The following is a 14793-nucleotide window of genomic DNA, read 5'->3' on the forward strand; positions in this document are numbered from 1 at the left end:
GTAGTTCTATGGCTTTACCTACTGTGACCTACAGATATTCAATCCCAGTCCAAATTTTCTCCTGAGTTGATAATGCAATATAGGACATGTTAGTTGTTCAATTGAAACACACACACAGACACCTGCATCCACACACCCAGTATCTATCTATCTTTCTATCTATTGATTGATTAATCAGTCATCTACATTTTCCTTCCAACTTCCTGAATATTTTTACCAAGGACCTTTGACGTTTTAAAATCTGAATATTTAATTCATACATATTGCAAGTGGATCAGTGTAGTACTGTGTATTCTCTGATATTTCTGGCTAGATCCAATTCCTTAGTCTTTATTTGGCCAAGGCAACCTTTGTCCTGAACTTGGAGTCCTCTTTCAATATCATATATGTAAGCACTTTTGTCTCCTTCTAGGGCTACTTTGTCTTAATGAAATGGCATGGATTTTGTGGAATTTTTTTTTTTTTTTCTCTGAGACAGAATCTCACTCTGTCACACAGACTGGAGTGCAGTGGTGTGATCATGCCTCACTGCAACCTCTGCCTCCCAGGTTCAAGCGATTCTCCTGCCTCAGCCTCCTGAGAAGCTGGGATTACAGGTGTTAGCCACAATGCCCAGCTAATTTTTTGTATTTTCAGTAGAGACAGGGTTTCACCATGTTGGCTAGGCTGGTCTCGAACTCTTGGCCTCAAGTGATCCACCCACCTCGCCCTCCCAAAGTGCTGGGATTACAGGTGTGAGCCACCACTCCTGGCCTGTGGATTTTTAAAATTGGCATCTGCCCACCTTTTTGACACACACATTTCCTGGCATTCTCTCATGCATCTGCGTAGTTTTCTTTTCTTTTTTTTTTTTTCTGCCCACCTTTTCAACACACACATTTATTTACATAGACTTATTTAATTTATTTTATTATACTTTAAGTTCTAGGGTACATGTGCACAATATGCAGGTTTGTTACATATGTATACACATGCCATGTTGGTGTGCTACACCCATTAACTCATCATTTACATTAGGCATATTTCCTAATGCTATCCCTCCCCACCCCCAACCCGACAGGCCCCGGTGTGTGATGTTCCCCACCCTGTGTCCAAGTGTTCTCATTGTTCAATTCCCACCTATGAGTGAGAACATGTGGTGTTTGGTTTGGCTGCATAGTATTCCACAGTGTATATGTGCCACATTTTCTTTACCCAGGCTATCATTGATGGACATTTGGGTTGGTTCCAAGTCTTTGCTATTGTGAATAGTGCCTCAATAAAAATAGTTGTGCATGTGTCCTTATAGCAGCATGATTTATAATCCTTTGGGTATATACCCAGTAATGGGATGACTGGGTCAAATGGTAATTCTAGTTCTAGATCCTTGAGGAATCGCCACACTGTCTTCCACAATGGTTGAATTAGTTTACAGTCCCACAAACAGTGTAAAAGTGTTCCTATTTCTCCACATCCTCTCCAGCACCTGTTGTTTCCTGACTTTTTAATGATTGCCATTCTAACTGGTGTGAGATTGTATCTCATTGTGGTTTTGACTTGCATTTGTCTTACAGCTAGTGATGATAAGTGTTTTTTCATGTGTCTGTTGGCTGCATAAATGTCTTCTTTTGAGAAGTGTCTGTTCATATCCTTTGCGTACTTTTGATGGGGTTGTTTGATTTTTTCTTGTAAATTTGTTTAAGTTCTGTGTAGATTCTGGATATTAGCCCTTTGTCAGATGGGTAGATGGTAAAAATTTTCTCCCATTCTGTAAGTTGCCTGTTCACTCTGATGGTAGTTTCTTTTGCTGTGCAGAAGCACTTTAGTTTAATTAGGCCCCATTTGTCAATTTTGGCTTTTGTTGCCATTGCTTTTTGTGTTTTAGTCATGAAGTCATTGTCCATGCTTATGTCCTGAATGGTATTGCGTAGGTTTTCTTCTAGGGTTTTTATGGTTTTAGGTCTAATATTTAAGTCTTTAATCCATCTTGAATTAATTTTTGCACAAGGTGTAAGGAAGGGATCCAGTTTCAGCTTTCTACATATGGCTAGCCAGTTTTCCCAGCACCATTTATTATATAGCGAATCTTTTCCCCATTTCTTGTTTTTGTCAGGTTTGTCAAAGATAAGATGGTTGTAGATGTGTAGTATTGTTTCTGAGGCTCTGTTCTGTTCCATTGGTCTATATCTCTGTTTTGGTACCAGTACCATGCTGTTGTGGTTACTGTAGCCTTGTAGTATAGTTTGAAGTCAGGTAGCGTGATGCCTCCAGCTTTGTTCTTTTGGCTTAGGATTGTCTTGGCAATGTGGGCTCTTTTTTGGTTCCATATGAACTTTAAAGTAATTTTTTCCAATTCTGTGAAGAAAGTCATTGGTAGCTTGATGGGGGTGGTATTGCGTCTGTGAATTACCTTGGGCAGTATGGCCATTTTCACGATGTTGATTCTTCCTATCCATGAACATGAAATGTTCTTCCATTTGTTTGTGTCCTCTTTTATTTTATTGAGCAGTGGTTTGTAATTCTCCTTGAAGAGGTCTTTCATATCCCTTGTAAGTTGGATTCCTAGGTGTTTTATTTCCTTTGAAGCAATTGTGAATGGGAGTTCACTCATGATTTGGCTTTGTGTTTGTCTGTTATTGGTGTCTAGGGATGCTTGTGATTTTTGCACATTAATTTTGTATCCTAAGATTTTGCTGAATTTGCTTATCAGCTTAAGGAGATTTTGGGTTGAGACAATGGGGTTTTCTAAATATACAATCATGTAATCTGCAAACAGGGACAATTTGACTTCCTCTCTTCCTAAATGAGTACTCTTTATTCATTTCTCCTGCCTGATTGCCTTGGCCAGAACTTCCAACACTATGTTGACTAGGAGTGGTGAGAGAGGGCATCCCTGTCTTGTTCCAGTTTTCAAAGGGAATGCTTCCAGTTTTTGCCCATTCACTATGAGATTGGCTGTGAGTTTGTCATAAATAGCTCTTATTATTTCGAGATATGTCCCATCAATACCTAGTTTATTGAGAGTTTTTAGCATGAAGGGCTGTTGAATTTTGTCAAAGGCCTTTTCTGCATCTATTGAGATAATCATGTGGTTTTTGTCTTTGGTTCTGTTTATATGCTGGATTACATTTATTGAATTGCATATGTTGAACCAGTCGTGCATCCCAGGGATGAAGCCAACTTAATTGTGGTGGATAAACTTTTTGATGTACTGCTGGATTTGGTTTGCCAGTATTTTACTGAGGATTTTCACATCGATGTTCATCAGGAATATTGGTCTAAAAATCTCTTTTTTGTTGTGTCTCTGCCAGGCTTTGGTATCAGGATGATGCTGGCCTCATAAAATGAGTTACGGAGGATTCCCCCTTTTTCTATTGATTAGAATAGTTTCAGAAGGAATTGTACCAGTTCCTCTTTGTACCTCTGGTAGGATTCAACTATGAATCTGTCTGGTCCTGGACATTTTTTGGTTGGTAGGCTATTAATTATTGCCTCAATTTCAGAGCCTGTTATTGGTCTATTCAGGGATTCCACTTCTTCCTGGTTTAGTCTTGGTAGGGTGTATGTGTCCAGGAATTTATCTATTTCTTCTAGATTTTCTAGTTTATTTGTGTAGAGGTGTTTATAGTATTCTCTGATGGTAGTTTGTATTTCTGTGGGGTCGGTGGTGATATCCCCTTTATCGTTTTTTATTGCATCTATTCTCTCTTTTCTTCTTTATTAGTCTTGCTAGCAGTCTATCTATTTTGTTGATCTTTTTGAAAAACCAGCTCCTGGATTCATTGATTTTTTTTGAAGGGTTTTTGTGTCTCTATCTCCTTCAGTTCTGCTCTGAACTTAGTTGTTTCTTGCCTTCTGCTAGCTTTTGAATGTATTTGCTCTTGCTTCTCTAGTTCTTTTAATTGTGATGTTAGGGTGTCAATTTTAGATCTTTCCTGTTTTCTCTTGTGGGCATTTATTGCTAAAAATTTCCCTCTACACGCTGCTTTAAATGTGTCCCAGAGATTCTGGTATGTTGTATCTTTGTTCTCATTAAAGAACATCTTTATTTCTGCCTTCATTTCATTATGTATCCAGTAGTCATTCAGGAGTAGGTTGTTCAGTTTCCATGTAGTTGAGTGGTTTTGAGTGAGTTTCTTAATCCTGAGCTCTAGTTTGATTGTACTGTGGTCTGAGAGACAATTTGTTATAATTTCTGTTTTACATTTTCTGAGGAGTGCTTTACTTCCAACTATGTGGTCAATTTTGGAATAAGTGCGATGTGGCACTGAGATTTCTGTAGATGTCTTATTAGGTCTGCTTGGCATAGAGCTGAGTTCAAGTCCTGGATATCCTTGTTAACTTTCTCTCACGTTGATCTGTCTAATGTTGACAGTGGGGTGTGAAAGTCTCCCATTATTATTGTGTGGGAGTCTAAGTCTCTTTGTAGGTCTCTAAGGACTTGTTTTATGAATCTGGGTGCTCCTGTATTGAGTGCATACATATTTAGGATAGTAAATATGTATGATAGGATTGTTGTAAATATGTAAGATAGGATTGTTGAATTGATCTCTTTATCATTACATAATGGCCTTCTTTGTCTCTTTTGACCTTTGTTGGTTTACAGTCTGTTTTATCAGAGACTAGATTGCAACCCCTGCTTTTTTGTTTTGTTTTGTTTTCCTTTTGCTTGATAGATCTTCCTCCATCCTTTATTTTGAGCCTATGTGAGTCTCTGCACGTGATATGGTCTCCTGAATACAGCACACTGATGGGTCTTGACTCTTTATCCAATTTGCCAGTCTGTGTCTTTTAATTGGAGCATTTATCCCACTTACATTTAAGGTTAATATTGTTATGTGTGAATTTGATCCTGTCATTCTGATGTTAGCTGGTTATTTTTCCCATTAATTTATGCAGTTTCTTCCTAGCATCAATAGTCTTTACAATTTGGCATGGTTTTGCAGTGGCTGGTACCAGTTGTTCCTTTCCATGTTTAGTGCTTCCTTCAGGAGCTCTTGTAAGGCAGGCCTGGTAAAAGAGAGAATAATATGAATAGCTTGGAACCAAAGAAAATATGGAGAATGGAAGATAGAGGAAAGTTGTTTCCTAAGTATATTAAATAATTGATTAGGGTCAGAAAAGTCACAAATAGATGAAAAAGATTTTGTGACATCTAGTGTTGCTTATATTATCTGGTTTTATTTCTATATGCAAAACTGTGTTTTTTTAATATTTAGTTCATTAATAGTAGTGATATGCACTAAAAATACTTAAGTAATTCTGTAATTTTGATGTAAAATTTGTGGATTTTTTCAGCCCCAGAAAGATTTTGCAAAGTATATAGAAATGCATGTTGTAGTTGAAAAACAATTGGTAAGTATATTCTGATTTATTTATGTCATTTAATATTTGCAATGAGGGATTGTAATAATAATTTGGAATAAATTTTTAACAGAAATGAATTAATGATGATTTTGCCTTAGCTCTATGTTAATGCACTTTAAATTATTAGTATCAGGAGTAAATTGAGAATAAAATTTTATATAGTGTTTAATTTTATGAATAGCGATGTAAAGAAAATAATTGCTACCTCTATAATAGTTTACAAATAGTTTTAGAATTATTATAGAAACTTGTATGTGTTCTAGAACCGTATTGAATTTTAAAAATAATGCTTGACATTTTGGATATTATTTAAAAAGAAATAAAAGTTTCCCATCTGTACAGTTTTTTGGTAGACAGGAAAATAATGGCTTATACTGGGGATGAAAGGTGGTGATAAAGTATTTTAATGATAAATGTTGTAAACTTGGGTAAAATAAGTTATCAAAATGTTTATTATTTATTTATTTATTTTATTTTTATGTATTTACTTTTTTGAGATGGAGTCCCACTTTGTTGCACAGACTGGAGGGCAATGGCATGATCTTGGCTTGCTGCAACCTCTGCTTCCCAGGTTCAAGCGATTCTCCTACTTCAGCCTCCCTAGTAGCTGGGAGTACAGGCACCTGTCATCATGCCTGGCTAATTTTTTTTTTTTTTTGTATTTTTGTAGAGACAAGGTTTCACCATGTTGGCCAGGCTGGTCTTGAGCTCCTGACCTCAGGTGATCCACCCACTTCATCCTCTCAAAGTGCTGGGATTACAGGTGTGAGCCACTGCACCCGGCCAATAAGTTTACTTTTAATCATTCAAAATGTTATGTCTTTCAAGATTTCCTCAGGAAATTAAATTACAATTATTTGAAATTAAGAACTCTTATTATAACTTTATTTTCTTTTTTTTCCATTTTCCCCTCTATTTTATAGGCAAATTTCCAACTTTATCATGAAAAATATATGTTTTCTTAATGTGTTTTGGAGTTTTGCATTGTGTTTCTCTATATTCATTCCTGAACTTTCTATTCTTGTTTCATGCATGCAAAATCTTCTTTGCCTCCCTGAAGACAATATTAAAATTTTATTTCAGTACATCAGCTCTGAACATAGACCTTTTCAGTATTATACCCTTCTTTTCAGCACCTACATTTAATGTTAAACATTTTATGCAAATGTCCAGTCGTTTCATATTTAAAAGGAGGGCTGTATTGTCTTACCAGGTTCTTTGCTGTGGGGCGACTTGCACACAGTGAACAAAATACTTTGCAAGTGGCTCTACCATTTTCTGTTACCAACAGCAATATATGAGAGTTTTAATCACTTTACATCTTTGCTAATACTTGTTTTTGTCCCTTTGTTTATAATCATTCTAGTGGACATTGACTGCTATCACATTGTGGTTTTAATTTGTATATCTCTAATGACTCACAATGCTGAGCATCTTTTCATATGTGTATTAACCATAGATCTATGTTCTTTTGTGAAATGTCTATTCAAATATTTTGCCTATTTCTTAATCTTATTGTTTGCCTTTATATTAAAATATAAATGTCCCTCATATATTGTATATACAGATTTTTCAACTGAAAATATTTGCAAATATTTTTTCTAGAAAATTTTTACTAGGAAATATTTGCAAATATAAAGGCATAAGTCACATTTAATTATTGTGTATAGTGTGAAATATGGTTCTAAATTAATCTTTTTGCGTGTGTAAAACTAATTAGAACAAGACCAGTTGTTCAAAATGTTATCATTTCCCCAGGGAAATGCCTTGCACCTTTGTCCATAATAAACTGGTAATCAATATTTATTTGAGCATTTATTTCTGGATTCTGAATTCTATTTTCACTGATCAGTATGTCTGTCAAAACAGCAGTACTTGAATATCATCACTTGAATATTCTAGATTTACAGAAATTTTTGAAATCAGGAAATCTAAGTCCTACAACTTTTTTTTTTAATTCTACTTTAAGTTCTGGGATACATGTGCACAATGTGCAAGTTTGATATATAGATATACATGTGCCATGTTGGTTTGCTGGACCCATTATGTCATCATTTACATTAGGTATTTCTCCTAATGCTATCCCTCCCCCAGCCCCCGACCCCCCGACAAGCCCTAGTGTGTGATGTTCCCCTCCCTGGGTCCAAGTGATCTCATTGTTCAATGCTCATCTATGAGTGAGAACATGCAGTGTTTGGTTTTCTGTCCTTGTGATAGTTTGCTCACAAGGATGGTTTCCAGCTTCATCTATGTCCCTGCAAAGGACATGAACTCATCCTTTTTTATGGCTGCATAGTATTCCACGGTGTATAAGTGCCACATTTTCTTAATCCAGTCTATCATTGATGGACATTTGGGTTTGTACCAGTCTTTGCTATTGTGAATAGTGCCACAATAAACATATGTGTGCATGATTTATAATCCTTTGGGTATATACCCAGTAATGGGATTACTGGGTCAAATGGTAATTCTAGTTCTAGATCCTTGAGGAATCACCACAGTGTCTTCCACAATGGTTGATCCAATTTACACTCCCACCAACAGTGTAAAAGCGCTCCTATTTCTTCACATCCTCTCCTACAACTTTTATTTTATTTTATTTTACTTCATTTTATTTTATTTTATTTTTGAGACAGAGTCTCATTCTGTCACCAGTCTGGAGTGCAGTGGCACAATCTCAGTTCAATGCAACCTCTGCCTCCTGGGTTCAAGAGATCCTTCTGCCTTAGCCTCCCAAGTAGCTGGGACTACAGGCGCACACCATCACGCCCAGCTAATTTTTGTATTTTTAGTAGAGATGGGGTTTCACCATGTTGGCCAGGATGGTCTTGATCTCTTGACCTCGTGATCCGCCTACCTCGGCCTCCCAAAGTGCTGGGATCACAGGCATGAGCTACCGCACCTGGCAAACTTTTTCTTTATTTTTTAAAAAATATTTAGCAATTCTGTGTCTTTTGAATTTCCATTTAAGACCACCTTATCCATTTCTGCAAAAAGGATGATTATATTTTGATAGATACTGTGTTAATTCTATAGATCAATTTGGAAAGGATATTTATTTTAACAATTTTGAATACTCTAATCCATGATCATCATATGTCCACCCCACTATTTAGATCTTCTTTGATTTCTCTCAGCAATATTTGGTAGTTTTTCAGTATATGAGTCTTTTGCTTTTTGTTAAATCTATTCCTATTTCCTAATCTTGTTTCTAATATGATTACTTTTCATATTTTCATTTTGATTGTTCATTTGTTAGTGTAAAAAAAGTTATCTGATCTTATATCTTGTGATTTTTGCAAAAAATGTTTATTACTTGTAATTCTCTGTGTGTGTATGTGTTTGTGTGTATTCCTTAAGACTTTCTGTATACAGGATCATTTTGTGATAAAACATAACTTTGTTTTAGCCTTTCCAATGTGAAGCCTTTTTATTTATTTTCTTGCAATATTAGCTTTGCTGGAATCTCCAGGACAATGTTTAAATGTAAGTTGAGAGAAGACTTGTGTTGTAGTTTTAATGTTTGTGGGAAAGTCATAGACTCACCATTTAATGTGGTAGTAAATATTAGCTGCAGTGTTGTTGTTGTTATTGTTGTTTTTCTCATGAGTAGGTGTTGGGTTTTGTGAAATGTATATTCTGTGCCTGTTCAGATGACTGTGGGAATTTTTGGTCATTATATTAAGTGTCTGACATTAAAGTTCCACTTGATCATGATGCATAATCATTTTTATATGTTTCTGACTTCAGCTTGCTAAAGTTTTTCTTAGGTTTCCTTTGTATATATGGTGCACTATATTTATTCTGGATGTTGGAAATCTGAGATCAGGGTAGCAGCATGGTTACATTCTGGAGAGGGCTCTCTTCCTAGCCTACAGATGGCCACCAAAAAGCAAGCTCTCTAGTATCTCTTCGCATAAGGGCACTAATCTCATAATGAGGGGCCCACCCCATGACCTCATGGAAACCTTATGATATCCCAAAGATACCATTTCCAAATACTGTCACAATGGGGATCAGGGTTTCAAAATATGAAATTTTGGAGAGAGATCATTTACTCCATAGCACTCCATCCCTCACTTCCCCATATTCATGTCCTTCTCACAAACAAAATGTGCTCATTCCATCCTAACAGCTCCAACTCTAACATTTGAAGTCCAAAGTCTCATCTAAATATCATCTCAATCTGTCATGGGTGAGACAGGATGTACAATTCATACTGAGGTAAAATTATCCTCCAGCTATGAAACCTGATAAGGAGAACTTTGTGTTCCACAGGGAGAAACAGGAAAGAAGCAAAGGGCCATGGCTTCCAAGCAAGTCTGAAAGTCTAGACTAATTTATTTAGATTGTAAGCGTCAAGAATAATGCTCTTTGGCTTGGTGCCACTTTTCCAGGTCTACTGGGAGAGCAGTGTCACTTCCATGGTTGGGGTCATTGGGTGGTCCTGCCAGCAAGGCTACAGGCAGAGGCCATCCAAACTGTGGAAATTAAGGCAGTGGCTCTGATCATCTCTGAATCACCTTCAGGCTATCTTTTCCTCTTCTTGAATAATAGTGCTTATTTTCAGCTCATTTCAGATCTATCGTTCCATCCTGTCAAATCTAAAAAATCTGGTAGCCCTCCTTCATTGTGTCCTGTCTGTATCCCCTTCAGTTAAACTAGGCAGTTTTTTCACTCATATAATCCCTAAGGTTTTTATCAAATGATTGTGCAGCCATTTTCTCAGTGTTCTCCTCAGAACAATCTTTACAACAAAGATAGGCAGGAAATCTCCAAATCTTCAACTTTTGGTTCCTCTTTGCTTTACAGTTTCTCTTGAATTTATCACTATCATTTTGCATTTCAAGGTAACAGTCAGGAGGCACCATGCCACTCATTGCTCTAACATTTTCTTGGAAATCTTCTCAATTAAATATCTTATTTTATCACTCACAAGTTTTACCTCCCACAAAACACTAGAACACAGTTTATATTACCTGCATTATATATATATTTATATATAATATATTTATAATAATATTATAATATTTATAACAATATATTATATATAACCGTTTTGTTTTTATTATGTGTCATACTTTGTTGAAAACTGGACATTTTAAATATAATACAGTTGGGCAATTCTGAATTCTGAAATCCTCGTTTCTATTCTTCCATTGTTTGTTTAGTGCTTTGCTGGAGCAATTCTGAAGATTCTGCCTCTTTAGCAGTGTGTCATCACTGATGTCTTTGCATTTTTTTTTAACCCCGTTTTCATTTGTTGAGCCTGGATTCCTAGTGGTTGTCCTTGGGTTGGCATATCTTAGTGGTCAGTCAGTGACTGGTCAGAGTCAACGTTCCAACAACTTGAGAAAATAAGGCTTCCACTCTTTGTCAATGGATTTGCATTTGCGTTGGAAAAAGTATTCAATATCCAGGCAGTTTTCACTCAGGCAAACTTTACTTTCTGTAGGACTTACTCCCATCTCCTCTACCAGTGAGTCAGCCATGAATTTTTGCATAGCTTGGCCCTTTCCGATTTCCCCTGAGCATGGATGCTACCTTGTATATACATGGAATATTCCTGACTACCATGACTATATGGGTGCTTTTGAGACCATTATGGCTGTTGTATTGTCCACAATTTCATGTTATGTTTCTGGCTAATCTTCTTGTCTGTTGCTTAAAATCATCAGTTTCACAATCTATGTTTAGACATGATGTTGGCCTTCCCTATTCATTTGCCACAGATGACTATTGTTTTTGACAACGTACCTGAGCATGTGGACTCGCACCTGTCAGCTTCAAATCATGTCATTATACTTTAATAGGGAAGCCATTAGATTCCTGGATTGAGCTGTTATGGTAGAATTGCCACAGGCTAGAGCTAGCAATGAGGATGGGAACAGCTCAGTTAAAATGCCACAGATTCCCATTATTATTATTATTATTATTATTATTTTACCATAGCATTAATAGTTTTTCTTTAATCAATTAGTCTTAAAGTTTTGTATTCCTTTGGTCATTTTACAGAGTCTGGAAAAGATTTTTGACAATTTTGTCTTGTTTTATCTTTATTTATTGTGCAAAGGTTTTGCAGAACTTATCGTTTTTACCATTTCAGGAGTCTCACTACATGTTCTAAGTTTATTTCTGTGAATTTGCTTTTCACTGTCTTTGTAAACTAGATATTTTTTATAAAACATTCTACTCCTTGTCATAGTCACCTTTAGATCCCCTAGTCATTTTTCTTGACCCATGCCTATCTGCCTAGGCATTTGACTGCCTCCTGTGCCTATCAAAACCTAATCCCCAATGTGATGGCATTAAGAGGGCGGATCTTTGAGAGGTGATTAGGTCATGAGGTCAAAACCCTCATGAATGGGATGGATGTCTTTGTAAAACAGGTCTAAAAAGGTTTGTTTGCCCCTTTCACTTTATGAGGACACAGCTAGAAGTTACCATCTATGAGGAAATGAGCCCTCATCAGACACCAGATCTACCAGTGTCTTAATCTTGAATGTTCCAACCTCCAGAGTTGTGAGAAATAAATGTTTTTTTAAATAAGCTACTCAGCTTGTAATATTTTTGTTATAGCAACCTGGATGGACTAAGACAATCATGATTGCTCCACACATCTCAAATTCAAGGAGTAGAGAAGAAGTATACTCTAAGATACTGCAAGTACTTTAAGCAAGACATGTAAAGATATGCAATTTACCAGAATGCAAAATACCATGCATTCAGAAGCAAAAAAAAAGAAGCTATTTTTAAATTTTACCATACTTATTTTTTACTGAAGTGTTTAGCATTTTGATGACTGTCCCATATTTTAATAATATTCATATCATAATTTTTTATAATTTTAATGTCAACATAAGTATTTCTTCCAGTGTCTTTACTTTTTAATTCCCTGATTTCTCTACTTCAATAGTGTTGCTCATCAACCTGCCTCAGCCACTGACTTTCATCATTATATATTATACTTGAGGATTACTATCACATTACTCTTCCCTACTCTTATATTCAAGCCTCTCAATCTTTGAATACTCCCTCTTATATTTCTCTTTCCCATTTCCAGACTTTAATATTTTATGCCACCAAGACATTTATCCATCAATTCTACTATTTTTGCATTGTCCCTTTCCATGTACTCAGTTCTTCCATTGAAAATCACATATCCTCTGGTTTCATGATTACTGTCATTCCCCTACAAACACCTGCAACTCCCTTGCCATTTTCCCTTTAGTTTCCTCTCTGGAAAAACCTCAAACCTGGTTAAATACAAGTTGACAAATAATTTGTTCACAACTGCAATAAAGCAAACAATGATAGGGCATGTTCTCACTTTAGTTCCATAAATCCTGAAACGTCATTGTGCTCTCCACTGTCTTGCCTTGCTGACTCATATGTCGCTGATAAAAGAAATCAGAAGAGAACATCCACAAACTCTTGTCACTTTCTCAAGCACTAAGCCTGGATATTTAATCATGTACTCTGTTTTCCTTGCCATTACCACGAATGAGTTGGTGCTCCAGTCTAACACTAGAATTCCAAATGTGCACATTCACACTCAGCTCCTTAAGGATGTGGCTCTAACAATTCTTGTCCACATCAATTCTTATTAGTTCTTGGCCATCATTAAATAAGTATTCTCCCATATTAAAAACAAAACAAAGCAAATAAACAAAGATAATCTTCCTTCTCTCCAACTAATATGTCAATGTTTTGCTTTCACTTATAACACTCCTTAAAAGGGTCATGTGTATTTACTAATCCCAGTACCACTCCTAGTATCTTTTCAGTCTAGTCTTATTTTCACTTTGATTCTTATTTCTATCCCCAAAATTAATTATGCTAAAGGACAACATTTCAGCTAACTGAGTTTTAGAGTTCGAATTGGCTTTTATCAGCAATTAATGAACAAGGCATCATCCAGTCTTCAAAATAGGAGTTCCAGGCATGGCAGAAAAGTCACCTTTGTAAGGCAGCTTTATCAGAAACAAGGAAGAAGCATAGTGCAAAAAACGTGGATTGTTTAACATGAGATCACCCTGCTTGTACGGGATAAAACAGAGGGAACGTCATTATTTGGCTCAGGTTGACTGGGCACCTTTTGATTGGTTGCTGAGAATCCCCTATTTATTCTGAAAACTGGACCATTTAGGGATTTGGCTGTCATGTTTTCCTTGATTTCTCAGAAGGCCAGACCTTACAAGTAAACAACTTAAGTGTAGATGGTCATGTGGATTTATATTATGAATGACTCGCTTTGGGCCTGCCATGTTTTCTTTAACAGTTTCCACCTTTTGCCAGATTCCCAGTGATACCGAGCGGTTTGATCAAAATTTAGGGCATTTGTGCCACTCTCAGTCGTCATGATGCTGCAGTTTTTTATTTAGTCTCAGAGTGAAATATTTAAATCACAATTTCAGGATCCATGGTTGATCTTTTATGTTACTCTCAATCTTGTTCTAATTATAGAATTAGAGAGATCAACTGTGTGGGAGATAGCTGCAAGCAAGCATTAAGATTCATGAGACGAGGCACTGCACTCCAGAGACTACTAGAATAACTACTAGCAAAACTGTATCTAATAATTGGTCATAATTCTTGATTACAGAGGTTCAATTTTTGACTCAAAGTCATCTTATGCCAAATCAACTGAAATAACCAAAGAAAAACAAAAGTTGATGGCTAGAAAAAATGATTTTTTTTTTTCTCTGAGTTCAGAGGGCAGTTAGTTGAAAAGATTTCCAGATCTGAGCTTAAAGCCTATTTTTTTCTGGCTTGCAGTTAGGATGTCCCTGGTTATAGCACCAGGTGCTTTGGTGAACTCTCTGAGTATCTTGTACATTGGGCACAAAGGTTTTCTCTTGAGATTTACATGAAGTTGTTCGGCTTCAGTTTGTAAGGGCTCCAATAATAAAGGTAGTTTTCGTTTTTAGTGATTCCAAGTCAGAAAAGTGCAGAAAACTGGAGATGTGAGTGTGAAGGGTCACACACAGATATTGGAGGAAATGAGAAGAATTCAGGATTCAGGTCAGTTTATAGGTGTGTAACGAAACCTCAAAAACAATGAACAGAGCTAGAATCTAATAATGAGGTCGGGGCACAAGATGGCCGACTTGAAGCAGCGGCATTTGGAGGTTCCCATTGAAAAAAGCCATAAGAAGCATGTGAATCCTTCAGCCGCAACCAAGGTATCCAGGTTCTTTCATCACAATTGACTAGAAGGCTGGCATAACCCACGGAGAGAAGGAAGAGCGGTGTGGTGCAGCAGTCCACCCGAGAGCCACATGAGGAAGGGGAACCTCCTCCCCCCAGCCAAGGGAGGCAGTGAGTGAGCATGCATCCCAGCTGGGGAAACTGTGCAACCTATGGATCCCACTTGTGAACCCACCCACGCCTCCGAGGCCTAGCATCCCAACCATGGAACAGGCAGATTCTTAGAGCCTTTCCGCT

General features: G+C 36.8%; 1 protein-coding gene across 1 annotated transcript in view; it reads left to right on the forward strand.

Annotated features, from left to right (window-relative positions):
• The window catches only part of LOC116273143 (disintegrin and metalloproteinase domain-containing protein 2-like), a 28143-nt gene extending 22794 nt beyond the window's left edge, over positions 1–5349 (forward strand). Inside the window, exon 7 of the mRNA XM_031662099.1 lies at positions 5278–5349. Coding sequence (XP_031517959.1) covers positions 5278–5349 — 72 coding nt within the window. The remainder of the gene's footprint in view (positions 1–5277) is intronic.
• The last annotated feature ends 9444 nt before the right edge of the window (positions 5350–14793 follow it).

This window comes from Papio anubis, unplaced genomic scaffold, assembly GCF_008728515.1.
Source record: "Papio anubis isolate 15944 unplaced genomic scaffold, Panubis1.0 scaffold392, whole genome shotgun sequence".
Lineage (NCBI taxonomy): Eukaryota > Metazoa > Chordata > Mammalia > Primates > Cercopithecidae > Papio > Papio anubis.